This window comes from Rana temporaria, chromosome 1 (genome assembly GCF_905171775.1).
Source record: "Rana temporaria chromosome 1, aRanTem1.1, whole genome shotgun sequence".
In the NCBI taxonomy this organism is placed as follows: Eukaryota; Metazoa; Chordata; class Amphibia; order Anura; family Ranidae; genus Rana; species Rana temporaria.
In genome coordinates this window covers 12,220,687-12,235,932 of record NC_053489.1, presented here as the reverse complement: position 1 = coordinate 12,235,932, position 15,246 = coordinate 12,220,687, and the positions used below count along the sequence as shown (strand labels likewise).

The following is a 15,246-nucleotide window of genomic DNA, read 5'->3' as shown; positions in this document are numbered from 1 at the left end:
ACTGAAATATACAGCATTAAACTTTGAGTAACGCACTGAAATATACTGCATTAAACGGCACTAAACGCACTGAAATATACGGCATTAAACTTTGAGTAACACACTGAAATATACTGCATTAAACGGCACTAAACGCACTGAAATATATGGCGTTAAACTTGCAGTAATGCGCTGAAATATACTGCATTAAACATGCATTAACACACAGAAATATACTGCGTTAAATGGCATGTAACGCACTGCAAAACATGGCGTTAAACATGCAGTAACGCACTGAAATATACTGTGTTAAACGGCACGTAACTTACTGAAATCTACGGCATTAAACTTGCAGTAATACACTGAAATATACTGCATTAAACGTGCACTAACGCACATAAATATACTGCTTTACATGTTATGCATTGAAATCGATGGCGTTAAAGCAATTAAAGTATCATTTCTGTCTGCTGCCTCCTTTCTCCGCTATCTGCAGGAGTCACTTCTGACAAGTTCTCCTGACACCAAGGGAAAAATGGTGACGGGGGAGGAAGCGCCAGTAGATTGACAGCCTCAGCTCTGTTTTGTGTGCTGTGTGAAGGGGGTGTGTCCCTTCCCTCCAATCAGCTCTCAGAGCTCTCCTCACTGAGCTCTGCAGGGTGTAACTTCAGCTTTTCACCACATTTTTTCAGAACTCTCAGACAACCATATAAATTCGGCAATTTAAATGGATGTAGAGAAGATAAGTCTAATGCCCCGTACACACGGTCGGGAAAAAGTCAGTCGGGAATCCCGAAGGTAAAAAAAGAGAACCAGCTCTCTATCTTTTGCCGGACGTTTTTGGCTGTTTTCCTATTGGAAAAGTCAGATGGTCGGGATTCCTGATCAAAAGCTCTCATCTGACTTTTTCCTACAGAAAAACCGATTGTATGTACGGGGCATTAAAGGTAAACAGGTACATTATCTCTGTGTATGAACTGGGTATATATAAAGGTTTACAACCACTTTAAGGCCCCGTACACACGTCCGAGGAACTCGACGTGCCGAACACATCAAGTTCCTCGTCGAGTTCAGTGTTGAAGCCGCTGAGGATCTCGGCGGGCCGACTTTCCTCAGTGAACAACAAGGAAATAGAGAACATGTTCTCTATTTGGCCCGACGAGTTCCTCGTCGGCTTCCTCGCTGAAAAGTGTACACACGACCGAGTTTCCTGGCAGAATCCAGCTCCGATCGAGTTTCTGGCTGAATTCTGCCGAGAAATGTGAGGGTGGAGAAGGTAAGTAGGCATTGTTTGCTCTCTTAATCTCAGATCTCTATGATAAAAATTTGACAATTACTTTTTTTTTATTAGAACAGCAAAAATAAATATGTTAAAGAGATCTTTGTGTGTCATTTATTTATTACATTTCTCATATTTCATTGTTTGAATAATAACATCCCATCAAAATATTTCCCAACATATCATCCAGGTCAATTATCAAGTCACTGACCCTCAACTGAGTGATGGAAAAATGTATCCAACTTTATTCCGTGTGACACCAGACGAACGGGTCCGTTTTGCAGCTATTATTAAATTATTGCAGCATTTTGGGTGGAACTGGGTTGGAATAATAACATCGTGGGACGGCAGCGGTGATGAGGAGGCCCAAGAACTGAGAAAGATGATGAGAGAACACGGGATCTGCACAGATTATATAATTTCACGCCAATCAAATTCGGTAACTGATAGTCAGACAATTATTAAATCAACAGCTAGGATTGTCATAGCGTGCGGAACTTCCGCAATAAACTTTTTGTATTTTGCTCTTCGGTTATTCTCTTATATAAGAGATATAACATTAATTTTCCCACCATCATGGATTACAATACCTAATAATTCTCAGGGGATGTATGTGTTAATTAACTGCAGCTTCATATTTGTGTGGCCAGAAGAAAAAAAGCTAAGCATGGATGTTTATACCGAGGGTGTCGACTTCTCCAGCTCCATAAATGACCCCATACTGGAAGATGTTGGGGCTCGTTGGTTTCACTGTAGTTCCCCAGACTATCTAAAAAATTACTATTTTCAAGCGTTGTATAATATTATTGTAAAACCTTGTACAGGTGTAAAAAATGTTTCATCCTTATTGTCTTCTTATACAACTCTGCACTCCTATGTGTACAAGGCTGTATATATTGTGGCCCACGCTCTACATGGAATGTACATGGAGATAAATAAAGCTGAACAACGTGGATTCCAGCAAAGAGTAAGTTGGACAATAAGTGTTTATATTAGTATGATCCTTATCCTATAGTACAGTGGTCTCCAAACTGCGGCCCAAGGGCCGGATGCGGCCCTTTGCTTGCCTTTATCCGGCCCTTGGAGCACTGTCACTCCAAATGATATGAGGCACTATTCTGCCATCTGACACCGAAAATGGAGCACTATTTCTCCCACTGACACCATTAATGGGGCACTATTCCTCCCTATGATACCAGCAATGGGGCACTATTCCTCCTTATGATACAAGATGTTTACTCCAACTGATGCCAGGAAAATTTTCACTCTGCTGGCCAAAGTCCGGCCCTCCAAGAGTCTGAAGGACAATAAACCGGCCCTTTGTTTAGAATGTTTGGAGACCCCTGCTATAGTACATAATAATGTGGATAGACAGCTATCTCCACGCTCCTCTCGCTGTCTGGCCAATCGGGAAAATTGCAATCACTCAATTCTTTGGTTTCTCTATATGAGTTTAAATATAATTACATAAATGGTAATTTGTTTTATAATAAGTTGGGGGAAGGATGATTGGATATTTATCTATTATTGATTTACTAGTTGCTTTACATAAGCTAAATTCAAACATATGTATCACCAAAATTCTTTGATTTCTCTACAGTATACAGGTTTTAACCCTTTCGTGCCTAAACCTATTTTTGACATGTGTTGCTTACAAGTGAAAATCCGTATTTTTCGCTAGAAAATTACTTAGAACCCCCAAACAATATATATATATATATATATATATATATATATATATATATATTAGGGATGAGCTTCACGTTCGAGTCGAACAATTTGGGGTGTTTGCGGCAAATTCGAAAAGCCGCGGAACACCCTGTAAAAGTCTATGGGAGAAATCTAAAGTGCTAATTTTAAAGGGTAATATGCAATTTATTGTCCTAAAAAAGTGTTTGGGGACCTGGGTCCTGCCCCAGGGGACATGTATCAATGCAAAAAAAGTTTTAAAAATGGCAGTTAGTTTTCGGGAGCAGTGATTTTAATAATGCTTAAAGTGAAACAATAAAAGTGAAATATTGTTTGACATTTCGTACCTAAGGGGGGTGTATAGTATGCTTGTAAAGCAGCGCTTGTTTACTGTGCTTAGAACTGTCCCTGCACAAAGTGTCATTTCTGAAGGGGCCTTCCAGATTCCGGGCAAATGTTGTGGGGATGAGGCCATCAACATGGGGACATAGACCCCCAAAGCATCCTTCCAATGTTGAGGACATGTGGCCTTGTACGGTTCAGAAGGGGGGCCGCTCTCTTGTCACCTCCCTTTTTTTTCTGGCCTGCCAGGTTGCGTGCTCGGATAAAGTCCCCCTTAAAATCCACACCAGACCTGAAGGGTCTGGAATGGATATTTGGCAGAACCCCACAACATGTTTTTCAAATTTAATGCGGGGTTCCCCGTAATTGAATTTGGGGGGACCCCCACGCATTTTTTTTTATGAATGATATTTTTCTGTATTGCCAGGAGCTGACAATTCATTATAGCCGCGAGTTATTTTAAATTACTTTTTTCTACTTCACATGCATACTATACACCCCCCTAGATATGAAATTTAAAGGAACATTTCACTTTAATTGTTTCACTTTAAGCATTATTAAAATCACTGCTCCCGAAACAACGTCCGTTTTTAAAACTTTTTTTGCATATTGGCCTTTAAAATTAGCACTTTAGATTTCAAACGTTCGAGTCCCATAGACTTTAACGGGGTTCTAAAGTTTACACAAACTTTTGGTCTGTTCGCAGGTTCTGGTGCGAACCGAACGGGGGGGTGTTCGGCTCATCCCTAATATATATATATGTATTTTTAGCAGAGACCCTAGAGAATAAAATGGCGATCGATGCAATATTTTATGTCACGTGGTATTTGTGCAGCAGTTTTTCAAACACACTATTTTGGTGGAAAAGACACCTTAATGAATTAAAAAAAAAACTAGACAGTAAATTTAGCCCAATTGTTTTCTATAATGTTAAAGATAATGTTACGCCGAGTAAATAGATACCTAACATGTCACGCTTTGAAATTGCGCACACTAGTGGAATGGCGACAAACTACGGTACCTAAAAATCTCCATAGGCGACGCTTTACAAAAAAATAATGGTTACCAGGTTAGAGTTACAGAGGGGGTCTAGTGCTAGAATTGTTGCTCTCGCATGATTGCGGCGACACATCACATGTGTGATTCGAACATTGTTTACGTATGCAGGCGCTAGTTACGTGTGCGTTTTCTTTGCTGCCCGAGCTTGCGGGGACAGGGGAGCTTTAAAAATATTATTTTTTTCTTATTTATTTTAACTTTTTTACATTGTGTGTTTTTTTAAATGTTTTGGTCACTTTTACTGCTGCCACAAGGAATGTAAACATCCCTTGTGACAGTAATAGGTGGTGACATGTACTCTTTATGGAGAGATCGGGGGTCTAAAAGAGGCGGATCGCGGAACGGGTCTCCCGGTAAGACGGGAGGCCTGGTAAGAGTGGCGGAAGGCGGCGGGATGGGGGGGGGGAGTCCCCTCCCGCTCCTCCGGTTGTTATCCCAAGAAAGCCCGCTCTAAAAAATGGTACCACAAATGTGCATACGGTCGGCGCGAACGGGGATTTATACATAATTACATTTTTTCTTTTTTTCTTTTTTTTGAAGTGGGGGGTGTTAAGAGAGACATTTAAATAGTCCATATTTAAATATATTTATTATATATACTGTATTTATATTCTCTTGTATTTATTTATGATATTTATGTGTGTATGATTATGTTTATATACATTTATGGTTAAGCCAATTTTACAAATATAAAAGTGCAAAAGATCAGAGAAGCGTTTTTCTAGAGTGTGTCTCTTTAAAGTGTAGCGCCCCCTTACTTTCAGTATGGGCACTACGTTAAAGTTAATGGGGAATGGGAGAGTTATTTGCTCCCATTCACAATTTGTTAAATTATGGGCTGCTGTCATTTCAGAACTGTCCTGTGGGTCAGTCTGTGCTCCAGGGGTGTTGTTTCCACCCCTGGGCGACAGATGGCGCTAGAGGGGTTCTGGCAGAGCCACTCTTCCCCAGCAGCCAATTAGAGGAGTTTTCCCTTGTGGGGCATGCTGGGAGGGGGCATATCTGTGACAGACACCGGGCCAGATTCACAAAAGAGATACAACGGCGTATCTCCTGATACGCCGTCGTATCTCTGTGATCCGCCCGTCGTAACTATGAGGCTGATTCATAGAATCAGTTACGCATAGATAGCCCTAAGATCCGACAGGTGTAATTGACTTACACCGTCTGATCTTAGGATGCAATTCTACGCCGGCCACTAGGTGGCGATTCCATTGCGGTCGGCGTAGAATATGCAAATGATTTGTTACGGCGATTCACGAACGTACGCTTTACCCGTCGCTCTAAATTTATGTTGTTTCCGTCGAGACATGCCGCGTAAAACTAAGGCTGCCCTCTAGGTGGTGTAACCCATGTTTAGTATGGCCGTCGTTCCTGCGTCAAAATTTTAAATTTCACGTCGTTTGCGTAAGTCGTCCGTGAATGGAGCTGGACGCCATTTACGTTAACGTCGAAACCAATGACGTCATTGCGCCGAGCGGATTTACGTTACACCGCCGCAAGTTTACAGGTAAGAGCTTTGTGAATCAGGCACTTACGCTGTAAACCTGCGGCGGTGTAACGTAAATGGGATACGTTACGCCGCCGCAGCGTAACGTAATTGTATCTGAATCTGGCCCACCATCTTTATTGGTTCTTCCCACGGGTTCCAGGTTCCAGGTGCGGCATCCACCTTCAGGGTGTGCGCGTCCAACGGACCCCGGCGATGGCCTTCCAGGCCGGGGTCGTATGCTATGCGGAGATCCAAATTGCTAAGAGGGGCCCCAGTGACTTACTGGGTCCCCCAAATTACTGAGAGGATTCCAGGCTGTGTGCCGCTCGATTGGGGGGTCGGCTTGAGGAGAACCAGGAGGCAGATTGAACGAACCATCGGGGATCTGGTGACCGGAATGCTGACAGGTACCCTTGCTGTCATCCGTTGACCTACTTTCAATCTACTTGGAGGATTCGCTCAATTCATCCGTTTAGCTCATTCAAGTAATAGGCCTGTGGCAGAGGCCCTAGAGACAGGTCTGTGGCAGAGGCCTGTTCCTCCCAGCAATCTAAAGTGACACTTTGGCTGCCAGGCTTGTGGCAGAAGTCTGTCGGGGGGCACTTCACCCACTCTGGCTGGAGTGGCGACGTACGGTGACTATCATTATTGTGCAGCTGAGAGCAGGATTGCTCTTTCTATATCCAGGCCTGATACCGCAAGTTCTATCGCTTCATCAACCTTTCCTTCCCACTACATAGTAAGGGTCCCAACACTGAACCTTGGGGTACACCACTGATAACCTTCGACCATTCAGAGTAAGAATCATTAACCACTTCTCTCTGAATTCTATCTTTCAGACAGTTTTCTATCCATTTACAAACTGATATATATGGTTGTGAGAAATACAGTAAATTGGGAGTGACCAAAGTTGGAAGAACTGTTGAGATGTTAAGCACTGATGATGAAAATGTGAATGTGAAGTTTATTGCTGCTGAGAATGCAAATGAAATTCAGATTTTCTCTGTTAATGTATCTCCCCCTAGCATGTCTTGGGCAGCAGATGTCCCTGGACACCTCTGAGGGGATTGGTAAGTCAGAGGCTTCTCAGGACAACTAAGGTGCCGACTTGGTGGGTGGGAGTATTCTGAAAGTGTCCCTGTATTTAAAGCAAAACTTCACCCATTATGTGAAAAACCTGTATATGACAATGCAATCTCCTATTGGTAATGATGTATTTAATGTGCAGTTACCAGATATTTCTGTCTCTCTTGGATTGATGGGATTCATTCATTCCTATTCACGTTTATAGAAAGACCGCCCAGTAACTGGATTATAACTCCATCACATTTTGTATTTTGTTAAGCAAACTATAATTCCAGAACTCTTATACCTGTATATAGTAATGTGTGTATTTCTGTCTTCTATCAAAAGCTGAACAAATATATGAGAAATCTTCATTATACCGACCCAACCGGAGGCGAGATCCACTTTAATGAGAGAAGAGAAGTTCCAGCTGATCTTATTTTACAAAGCTGGTATTATTTTAACGAGACCTATTATTCATATAGAAAACTTTCCACTATGCAAAGCCCAGATTATGTGCCGGGACCATTTCCCAATATGAGCGATCCATCCTTCTGGAGAGAAGGCAACGTAAGAAATCACTTTATTTTCTGTTTATATTGTTTTCTGAGGAGGTTTGTAATTGGGATTTATAGATACACAAACCAATCTGCCTCTCCATGAATGGGGTCATTTTTGGAGCCCTTGAAGTTTTTTGATTAGTGTTATTCCGCGTACAGACGGTCATTTTTTGTGATGAAAAAAAAATGAAGTTTTAAGTAATAAAAAAAAACTACATTTTTGAAACTTCATTTTCAAAAACGATGTAGCATACACACCATCGTTTTTCAAAATGCTCTAGCAAAGCGATGTTACGTTCAGCACGTATGACGGCACTCTGTTCCATTGAAGCTCGCTTCATAACTTGCTTCTGAGCATGTGCGGGTTTTCAACGTCATTTTGCCCACACACTATCATTTTAATTGAAACAAAAAAAGACATTTTGAAAAATGACACAAAAAATTCGAGCATGTTCGAATTTTTTTTTGGTCGTTTTTCTGAAGACATAAAACGACGTTTTCCCCACACACTATCATTTTAACCACTTACCCCCCGGACCATATTGCTGCCCAAAGACCAGAGTACTTTTTGCGATTCGGGACTGCGTCGCTTTAACAGACAATTGCGCGGTCGTGCGACGTGGCTCCCAAACAAAATTGGCGTCCTTTTTTTCCCACAAATAGAGCTTTCTTTTGGTGGTATTTGATCACCTCTGCGCTATAAACAAAAATAGAGCGCCAATTTTGAAAAAAATGAATATTTTTTACATTTTGCTATAATAAATATCCCCCAAAAATATATAAAAAAACATTTTTTTTCCTCAGTTTAGGCCGATACGTTTTCTTCTACATATTTTTCGTAAAAAAAATCGCAATAAGCGTTTATTGATTGGTTTGCGCAAAAGTTATAGCGTTTACAAAATAGGGGGTATTTTTATGTCATTTTTATTATATTTTTTTTACTAGTAATGGCAGCGATCAGCGATTTTTTTTTTTCGGTATTGCGACATTATGGCGGACACTTCGGACACTTTTGACACATTTTTGGGACCATTGGCATTTTTATAGCGATCAGTGCTATAAAAATGCATTGGATTACTATAAAAATGCCACTGGCAGTGAAGGGGTTAACACTAGGGGGCGGGGAAGGGGTTAAGTATGCCTGGGTGTGTTCTTACTGTGGGGGGGGGGGTGGCCTCACTAGGGAAAACACTGATCCTCGGTTCATACATTGTATGAACCGAAGATCAGCATTTCCCCTGCTGACAGGACCGGGAGCTGTGTGTTTACACACACAGATCCCGGTCCCCGCTCTGTACCGAGCGATCGCGTGTGCCCGGCGGCGATCGCGCCCGCCGGGCACACGCACGGGAGTCGGGGGCGAGGGGGGGGCGCGCGCGCGCGCCCCCTAGTGGCGGCTGGGAGAGAGGACGTCATATTACGTGCTCTCGCCCAGCAGAGCCACCTTGTGGACGTATTTCGACGGTGCGCGGTCGGCAAGTGGTTAAATGACGTTTTCAAAAACGTCATTTTTTTTCATCACAAAAAATGACCGTCTGTATGCGGCATTATCCCGATACTGAGTATTTTCAGGAGTACTTGTACTCGTGCAAATGCTCCTGATGCCTAGTCCGATACCTGGACACTCTGGGATGATCAGGGCGGTAAACACTCATCTCCCTGTGTGGCTTTCATATTAAATACATCTTCATAAAATTTCCCCGACAAAAAGCACTGGGGTGAACCAGGACTAAAGCAGCTTAAAGCTACAGAGGGGAGAGGAAGAGAAGTGGCTGTCAGCTGGCAGCCACTTCTCTTCCTCTCCCCTCTGTAGCTTTCAGCTGCTTTAGTCCTGGTTCACCCCAGTGCTTTTTGTCGGGGAAATTTTATGAAGATGTATTTAATATATATTGTCATAGTGTCTCCGAGTGTTAGTTCTCCTGAAACCTGCTCTAAAGAGCTGACTGGGGCAGACTGATGCTGGTTGAGTCCCGACTGGTAGTGGAAAACGTTATAAGCTTGAAGAGTGATGTTTGCAGAGTGGGGGTATGTCCACCGATGAAGGGCCCTCTGTGCATTAGCGTAGACGATCGTCGAAGGGGGGATATGTTCGCTCTGCAAGGACATTGTTGGTTATAGGCGGATGTGCGATCTTGTCTCTGCTATGTCTGGTCAGCATGGTTGGGATTCATAGCGCACGCCTGCAGAAAGCCTCCCTTCCACAAGCAATAATAGTATAATCCAGGTATGCGTTGTTATCTGGAATAGCACAGAATAAGGATTCCTATCAGCGGTAAAACGGGAGTCTTGGGTTGTTATGACCAGAGATGGCGTCCATGTTTGTTCGGCTTTCATCCACCCTGTCTCTGCTCAGACACACCCATCAGATTCCTTTAATTGTATTGTATTTTATTGTTTTATCACATCCTGTGTTGATATCTATATTTCTTTACCTTTTGGATTTATTTATATTCACCCTGTGTTAATCATTTGTTGATGTTTTTTGTTTTCAAAAGCCAGTCTAGTGTAAGGCAGCAGCTATAGCCATTAACATTGGCATGTGTTTCTAATCTGTGGGCTGGTTTTCTATGAGCGCTTGATTGATTTTTTTGAGTCTGGGCGCTTTTGTGGCTCATCATAAATCACTGGTGTATATATATATATATATATATATATATATATATATATATATATATATATATATATATATATATATATATTGTAAAAAAATATTGTAAAAATATTGTAAAAAAAAAAATCTACTGACACAGTCCATGCCTTATCAATTCCTATCAGTGCTGCATATTAGTGCCACTGTCACATGACATTAAAAATAAGTGTCGGTAATCGGTATCGGCGAGTTCTTAGAAATTGTATCGGTACTTGCACTAAAAAAGTGGTATCGGGACAACCCTATATTTGACTGTGAAAATTGTTGTACATATGGAAAATTTCTTATAAGATATTTATGTTCTATGTGTGTATTTATGTGTTCTGGAATAAAGTTGTCAGAGCAGATAAAGGGAGTCGTAAATCTCTCACACAGGGATCTCGGCCCGCCCATGTGAATGAGTATGGGGTACATAGTACACCTACCCATTCACCAAATTAATGTAAAAAGTGAAGAAAGATAGTAAACAAGTTTCTGACAATTACTTTATTAAAAAAGAAAAACGAATGTCCCCCCAATGTAGGTCTATTTCACGCTGCCTGCCGCACCGCTGAACCCCAAAAAAAGAAGAAAAAAACGCTCCAGCCTCATGGAACGCTTCCAGCCAGGGAGCGGAGTCACCTGATAAGGTCACCTGGTGACCCTGTCCCCTGTGACGTCATCAAACCAGCATGCCCTGAGTGGTGACATCACAAGGGAGCGGGGTCACCCACTATCATGTTCGGTTGACTCCGCCCCTTTGTTATTTAAAAAAATGTCAGACGGAGGAGCAAGCAGTCTGAGAGAAACATTCAACAAGTCCGGGTTTTGCACATTTTTGGTGAATTGTTAGCCATACTTATTCATATAGGGGGGTCAGGATCTGGGGGGTTCCAGATTTTGATAAGCCCCCTGCCCACAGACCCCCACAACCACAGTCCAGGGTTGTAGGGATGAGACTGTTGTCCCCATCAACATGGGGACAAGGCGTCTTGGACACCCCCCCATGTTGTGGGTATGTAGCCTGGTATGATTTAGGAGGGGGCGCTTGCTTGTTCCCCCCCCTTTTCCTGGCCTGCCGGGCTGCATGCTCAAATACAGATCTGGTACGAATTTTGGGCCCCCGGAGGGCCTGGTATGGATTGGGAGGGGGCCCACAATCTTTTTGTTTTCATTTAAGCTGTCAGTGGTGAAGCCCGCTGACAACCGATGAGTCATTGGACGAATTACTGCAGAGTATAGTATCCCTCTTTACAAAAAATGTACAAAGTAAATCAAAACACCCACATCATGGAAAAGTCCTTTATTTATTAATATTAAAAATATTAAAAACAAACAAACAATGTTTCCTGATGGAAATCAAATTCAATCACATTGTCCAGCAGCTACCTGCCACCACCACGACCCACCAACATGGCAATTCATCGCCTCATCATGTTAACCAATTGCAGAACTGCTGCAAAATGACCGATTCCAACCAGCTACTGTATGTAAAATAATTGACCAGAGATAATGGGTTTTTAGAGAATGAAGATGTAACGGCTCTGGTAAACGGGAGCGAACCACAACTGCAGTTAGCAAGGATTTCAATGCACTTCTCTATGTGAGAATTCAGTATTGGACCCCAGGCGTCACTCCACACAAACAGGAGTTTGGGGGGTTCTCTACATCATCTCTCTGTCACATAAAGGAAGGCGTTGAGCTACTAGGGGAGGACGTATTACAACATGCGACCAACCCCTAGCGGTTAAAAGTATACAATACACGTGAATATTCCAATGCACTTCTGAATGCAAGGGATTATCAGTACGGGACCCCAGGCATCACTCCAATCAGGGAACAGGAGTTTGGGGGTTCTCTACATTATATCACTTTAACATAAAGAAGTACATTAGGCCACTAAGGGAATAGGTATGAAATACCTTCAACCCTTAGCATAGAAAAGTTTAGGCGACACATGTTCAGTAACTTAGGGCATGAGCCCATAAACAAGTAAGAACTTATGTCAAGCATGTAGTAAATAGGAATTGTGATAACAATTAATAGTAGCATAGGAGAGGAACTTATAGCTCAGCTAATTTGGGATTGTATGTCCCTTTAAGATGCTCCACAGCAAACAGCGTACAGGCACAACAGCCAGCCCTAGCAGTATCTTAGTATACACTAAGCCATAGTTAAATACAGCAATGTTTAGAAGCAATATATGTAGCAGGTCTTTCTAAGGCACTACAAGTGAAACAATTGCTACTTATCTGTTTGCATAAAAAACAAAAAGCTGCGCCAAGATAAATAATTGAACAGATCCCCTACTCAAGGTAGAAGTAACAACAATGGAAAACGTCTGTGAGCTCTTATGCAGAGGCTAGGAATGCACTATTGCAGTACAAAAACACAAATTCCATGTAGTGTGGCTCAGTATTGAAACGATGGATATAAATTTCTCCAACACCCGGTGACATGCATGCAGTTTGTGAAGTTCCTCCACCTGGAAATTAAAGCCTCTTACCAGAAGGTAAGAAATCAAAGCGGATGGCTATAACCCAGCCTCGGCCTTTTATTTCCCCAGGGATCTCAGATGCGGAGTCCACAGCGTCACGATCAGTAAAACCTCAGTCGCTCCATTGGAGAGAGTGTATGAAAAAAGAGGACGCATATAGCGTAATAACGTACGGTATCAAAATTTATTTAAAAGTAATCTACTTACAGCAGAAACGATAAAAAACAGCCAGTGTTTTAAAATGTGGAAATGCCGGTCGGCATGTAGGTATGTAGGAGCCCTTCCTCCCGAGCGTGGTGAAGTCACTGACGTAGCCTCCCTGACGCGTTTCGTCACAAAGCGGACGTTATCAATGGGGGTGGGGCTCTCGGCAGTGAGACACCATTAAATAGCTGCCACTCGTTATGAAAGGCAGCCCAGTGGATGTAGAAAGCGCCATCTTAGATAAGGTTAAATGCCCATACCAAGGAGCGCGGCGCAACGCAACCAGGACATTGCAACTGAAAAAATTAATAAAAAATATGTAACAAGTTTAATTAAAACTCATTCACTACTACCCAATATACCGGGCTCAGTGAAAAATATATTAAACAAAATTAAATATATGTACACACGGATAAAACCCGAACGCGGGACGGAGATCTCCCTGGCACTGGACACCTCCCTCCCCATAAACTCCTATAATCTATTTAACCCGATGTAAGTTAGGGTCACCTGTAGAGCTTCCATCGGAGATACAGAACTATCCTGCAAAAGTTTAGAACGTGATTTTGATAATATAAATGTAGTTGAGAGGTGAATAAACCAATATGACCTGACAGGATTACAGATCCTTTCAGAACACGTGAAGATGATGGGTGCAATAATTAAATAAGGCATCCCAATATTAGAATAAGAATTAAATTATAATTATAAAACAGATATAGCCACATAAATGGTCATATCAATTAGTGTCTCCCTAAACTGGAATATTGTGCATAGAGAACCAGTGTGACCCTCTCTGGGTCTCAAAACCAAAATACAAAAATGTATTACTTAAGTGTAAATATTTATGATATAATAAACAAATAAAACTAAGGGTAATCAAACCCCCAATGTGCATAGTTAACAATAGTGATATGCTACTATGGAAAAGTAGTTTATTATGAAAAAATATTTTTTGACCATAAGGGTCTTATGACGTGATTAATTAAGGAAATCTTAAAACAACTTTTTTCCACCTCCAAGGGTGCCTTTCATAAAGAATACATAGTTATGCATTGTTAATAAAAGCATTAACGTCCGTATCAATGTTTAGACCAAAAGGAGTGTATGATTTTAATCGATGTATCCACCACATCTCCATCTGGGATATATCCCTCACTAGGTTACTACCCCTCCAGTGGGGTTTGAATTTATCGATACCCAGGAATAAGGTGTTGGAAGGGTCTCGGTTGTGTTTGAGTCTATAATGGTTAGACACTGAATGGTCTTTGAAACCTCCCAGTATATTGGTGATGTGCTCGTTTACTCTTATTTGAAAGGACCTCTTAGTCCGGCCTACATATTGTAGGCCGCACGGACATTGGACCAAATAAACCACCCCTGTAGATGCACAGGTTATACATGGAACAACTTTGAATTCCTTATTGGTAACAGTAGAAGTGAACGTTGTAACACACCTCCTAGTGTTGGTGGTCAAAGAACAAATTCTACATCTCTTACATTTATAGTACCCCTTAAGTTGATCAAAAAAACCTCTACTCCCAGTCGGGGGGTCGACCACATTAAGTGAGATTTTGTTCCTCAGGGACTGGACTCCCCTAAAAATTACTTTAGGCCTGTCTGGCAAAATGTCTTTCAATATGGGATCATTAGTTGCAATATGCCAATGTTTCCGAATCAAATGGGAAACAGACCGATGCTGGACAGAATAAGTTGTGATGAAAGGTGTGCAATTCAAAAAATCGGCACCCTCATCTTTTATCTTATCAACCAACAGGTCCTTCCTGTCTATGGCAAGGACTTGATTCAGGGTTCCCTCTAGTTCTTCCTGAGTATAACCCTTCTCCAAGAAGCGGTCAGTCAGTACTCCTGCTTGAACAAAGAAGTCCTGTAGATCTGTGCAATTTCGTCTCAACCTCAAGTACTGGCTTTTAGGGACACCTTTAATCCAAGGGGTATGATGACAACTGTCGGTTGGAATAAAGGCGTTGCGATCTGTGTCCTTGAAATAGGTGGACGTAACAAAACTGCCTGCCTTAATCCCAATGTTTAAATCCAAATAATGGACGCTGGTCTGGCTTGCCTCGTATTTCAGCTCTATTCCTCTCTGATTGGAATTGAGTGTGGACATAAAGCTGGTAAGGTCCTCATACTCGCCAACCCATAGGAGGAGGATGTCATCGATGTATCTTGCCCAAAGGGCAATCTGGGAAAAATCCCGCACATGGATGACATCCTCCTCCCACTTGGCCATAAATAAATTGGCCAAGCTGGGGGCATACTTGGCCCCCATGGCTACTCCTGTAACCTGTTTGTAAAAATTGTTTTCAAACCAAAAATAATTGGAATCAGCAGCAAATTTCAATAACGCCATAATATAGTCACCTGTCTGATCGATAACCCTGAATCTCTTACGAGAAAATGCTGAACTGCTTCCAGTCCCAATGTATG

At 42.0% G+C, this 15,246-nt stretch overlaps 1 protein-coding gene across 1 annotated transcript in view; it reads left to right on the top strand.

Annotated features, from left to right (window-relative positions):
• LOC120932520 (vomeronasal type-2 receptor 26-like) overlaps window positions 1–15,246 on the top strand; it is a 73,745-nt gene that overhangs the window by 39,764 nt on the left and 18,735 nt on the right. The window contains exon 4 of the mRNA XM_040345381.1: window positions 7,254–7,475. Within this exon, the coding sequence (XP_040201315.1) occupies window positions 7,254–7,475 (222 nt within the window). The remainder of the gene's footprint in view (window positions 1–7,253; window positions 7,476–15,246) is intronic.